The 3,678-nt window shown below is 33.8% G+C and overlaps 1 protein-coding gene across 2 annotated transcripts in view; it reads left to right on the forward strand.

Moving 5' to 3' along the window:
* Positions 1–3,678, forward strand: part of LOC106882058 (uncharacterized) — a 60,880-nt gene that overhangs the window by 25,341 nt on the left and 31,861 nt on the right. For both annotated transcript variants that reach the window (XR_001410943.1, XM_014932622.1), the window contains exon 6: positions 3,047–3,188. Coding sequence is in view for 1 of the 2 variants with exons in the window: in XM_014932622.1 (XP_014788108.1) it covers positions 3,047–3,188 (142 nt within the window). In the remaining variant the exon portion in view is untranslated. The remainder of the gene's footprint in view (positions 1–3,046; positions 3,189–3,678) is intronic.

Consider the following 3,678-nt stretch of genomic DNA (forward strand, 5'->3'; position numbering starts at 1 on the left):
TGTATGTGTGTGTGTGTGTGTGTGTGTGTGTGTGTGTGTGTGTGCCTCAGACGTTAACAAGCTGGAAAAGGTGTTTTCTTGAGGTTAAAAAGCAGTAACATAGTCCTATGCAGGACTGTCACGTTATGTTGGCAAATAAACTTTACTACACGATACTGTTACTAATTAGACCTCATTCAGAGATTTAGAATTCGTTGTTTTGCTCCTTACGGGATCAGTGACTGTCAGTCACTTCGATAAGTGTATACTGTAAGTTCGGGTGGCTTCTGTCTCTAGCCAGGCGGTTGTCTAGTACTGAAGACGGGAAATTACCTAGAAACCATTGATCTGTTGGTACTGCTAACGGCTAGAAGGGAGTAATAAGCCCCCTTACTTACAGTTTGTCTCGGACACAGATCATGTGTCGATAACTAGCTAGAAAAGTTGTTTTCTTGGCATTAAAAGGTAGTAGAATTGTCCTATGTAGAACTGCCACGTTATGTTGGCAAATAAATTTTACTATACACACACACACGCACACGTACACGCACACACGCACACGTACACGCACACACGCACACACACGTACGTATATATGCATCTGTGTGTGTGCGTGTGTTTGTGCGCACGCATAATTGCACACACACATTCACATATATAACGAATAGATGAGGAAAGCAACTTAAGTATATTACTGAATATACTGAATATTTTTATTTTTGTCATTTCAATAAATAGAAACCTTCCATATAATCAAGTGTAACATAATTCACGTGACATACATATACGTCAGTGAAAATCTTCAGCCATCATCACATAACATGACGGTTTTGATTGGATCAAAGGAAGATGACGAGCAATATCAGTCGACATGAGCTGACTCCTGTAACGTTATTTAACTATTTTTGCTTCTAACTTTTCGGGCAAATACTGATTTTATCATCTCCAGATCATCAAAAGACAAGACAGAACCTAGAAAAATTTGCACTAAGCACGAAAAGGGCACTCTGCAAATAGCATTGTCTATATCTATATCTTCTTCGATGTATATCAAGCAAAAGCTGTAACCATTGACGAGAATGGCTCGAAGAAACATATCTGATACTATCTATTTAACCCGATGTCCAATGGACGTTTCCTTTTAACTTTTGACATTGTTAATATTCCGGGGCAGTAATATGGTGAGCTGGTAGAATCGTTAGCACGCCGAACAAAATACTTACTCTTTTACTCTTTTACTTGTTTCAGTCATTTGACTGCGGCCATGCTGGAGCACTGCCTTTAGTGGATCAAATCGACCCCGGGACTTATTTTTTGTAACCCTAGTACTTATTCTATCGGTCTTTTGCCGAACCGCTAAGTGACTTAATGACATTCCGTCCGTTTTTACGTTCTGAGTTATTCAAATTCCACCGAGATCGACTTTGCCTTTCATCCTTCCGGAGTCGATAAAATAAGTACCAGTTGAGCATTGAGATCGATGTAATCGAGTAGCCCCTACCCAGAACATGTTGGTCCTGTGCTGAACTTTTGAAACCTACATTACAGAGTAGTGATCCTCCACAAAAAACATTACTATTGTTCACAGAATGTGGGATAAAATTTAAATGTGTGTGTGTGTGTGTGTGTGTGTGTGTGTGTGTGTGTGTATGAAAAGACATCTAAAAGAGTTTGGTAAAGTAATTTAATAATGATTCTACTGCACATATTAGTATTCAAATTAAAAGTTGTTTTACGTGTAGAAGCGAGCGACAAATAATAATGTAACCTCAGGAAGATATCACTGACGTCTTGACTACGAGATCAATCATGATTTTCCAGGGAAATCTATGTTTTGAATTTCTGTTGCAAATATGGAGTTTAGAACTCGGTAAATATAACTAATGTAGACATGGAGATTAAATAAATGATGATTGTTTCGAAAACGATTCTAAAAGTCACGTACTTTTCTTTCTGTTTGACAAATAGAATCAATATCGATGCAGGTTCTAAGTCAGTGTTCTTATTTTATTGATCTTTAATGTTCACGCGCAGTTTTGTGGAAATGGTGAAATATACACGTTTTAGAATTTGATGATTCTATTTTCTTGCTTGTAATTTCAGGAATATGAAGGGACAAGAGATTTAAATAAAAGTATAAAGATTCTTGGCTGTAATCTCTATAGCTGTTTTGTTAAAACTTTCATATTGATCACCTACATCAATCTTACCCAAAAACATTTTGGGCCTCATTAAACTATCTCGTTATATATATATATATATATATATGTGTGTGTGTGTGTGTGTGTGTGTGTGTGTGTGTGTGTGTGTGTGTGTGTGAGAGTAAAAATAAATGCAAAAAAAGGATTTTGTATGATCGTGTATAGAGGAATATATTATTTTATTTAAAAGAGTTCCAACTCTGTTTTTTATGTTTTATTTATATTCTTGTAAGATTAATGTGGGATATAGAATATGGAATATATAATATATAATATAAAAATGGATGGTACAATGAAATGAAGTATTGAATGTCTTATTGAATATATGAAATATTGAGTGTTCAATATAAAGGATTAAATATATAAAGGCGAATACGTATTTTCAATACCTTGTAGTATTTCATCATGGCCGGTATCTGCCGGTATCTGCAGATACCGGCTATGATGAAATACCACAAGGTATTGAAAATACGTATTCGCCTTTATATATTTAATCCTTTATATTGAACACTCAATATTTCATATATTCAATAAGACATATTCCATATATTCAATAAGACATTCAATACTTCATTTCATTGTACCATCCATTTTTATATTATATATTATATATTCCATATTCTATATCCCACATTAATTTTACAAGAATATAAATAAAACATAAAAAAACAGACAGAGTTGGAACTCTTTTAAATAAAATAATATATATATATATTATTAAACTATCTCGTTAAAAATGTTCCAGAACACTTTGAATTAGTTCTAACATGACATCTTGTCACAGTATTTAAGTAACACTTGGTTCTCATCTACCGGTATTTTGAGAAATAATCGAAGATAAATTTTCTTATTATTTTGCATGGTAGCTATTTATGGATGTCTATCGACCACTGATATGAGGGCCAATCGAATTAAGACAAACATACGTTCAGGCGTTTCTCTGTACTTTTGTGTCCGCTTCTGTAAGATTCAAACCTTCAAATTCGCTGTTTTTAATGAATCTGCCAAGTAAGTTTGGTTTCTTATGCGATTATTTTAACATTTGTTATCGGTCTGCTATCATACCTCCGGTGTTACGTCAACGAATTTAATTCTTAAACATTTACTCCAAATATTTATTAGAAATTGTGATATTAACATCATTCCTGTCATAACTGAAACAATTGAAACATTGCGAGCTTATTAATCATAAATTTCCTAGAAATATTAATGCGATTAGGTAACGAGAAGGCAACTTAAGTTTATAGTTTATGTTAGGTGTGTAACTTTAGTTAATAACTTTAATATTGGTAAAAATAGCATATTGGCTGGTCAGTTGTTATATATCACATGATGAATATCATCGTCATTTTAATGTCTAATTTTTCTATGCTATAATGGGTATGACAGAATTCGAGGAAACAAATTTCTCTAGCCTCTCTGTTTCTGGGTAAGAAAATATTTCCCCAATGCCTGAATAATGTTTTCATGGAGGATTGGAAAAGAAATACAGCTTACA

Source organism: Octopus bimaculoides, chromosome 9, assembly GCF_001194135.2.
Source record: "Octopus bimaculoides isolate UCB-OBI-ISO-001 chromosome 9, ASM119413v2, whole genome shotgun sequence".
Taxonomy (NCBI): domain Eukaryota; kingdom Metazoa; phylum Mollusca; class Cephalopoda; order Octopoda; family Octopodidae; genus Octopus; species Octopus bimaculoides.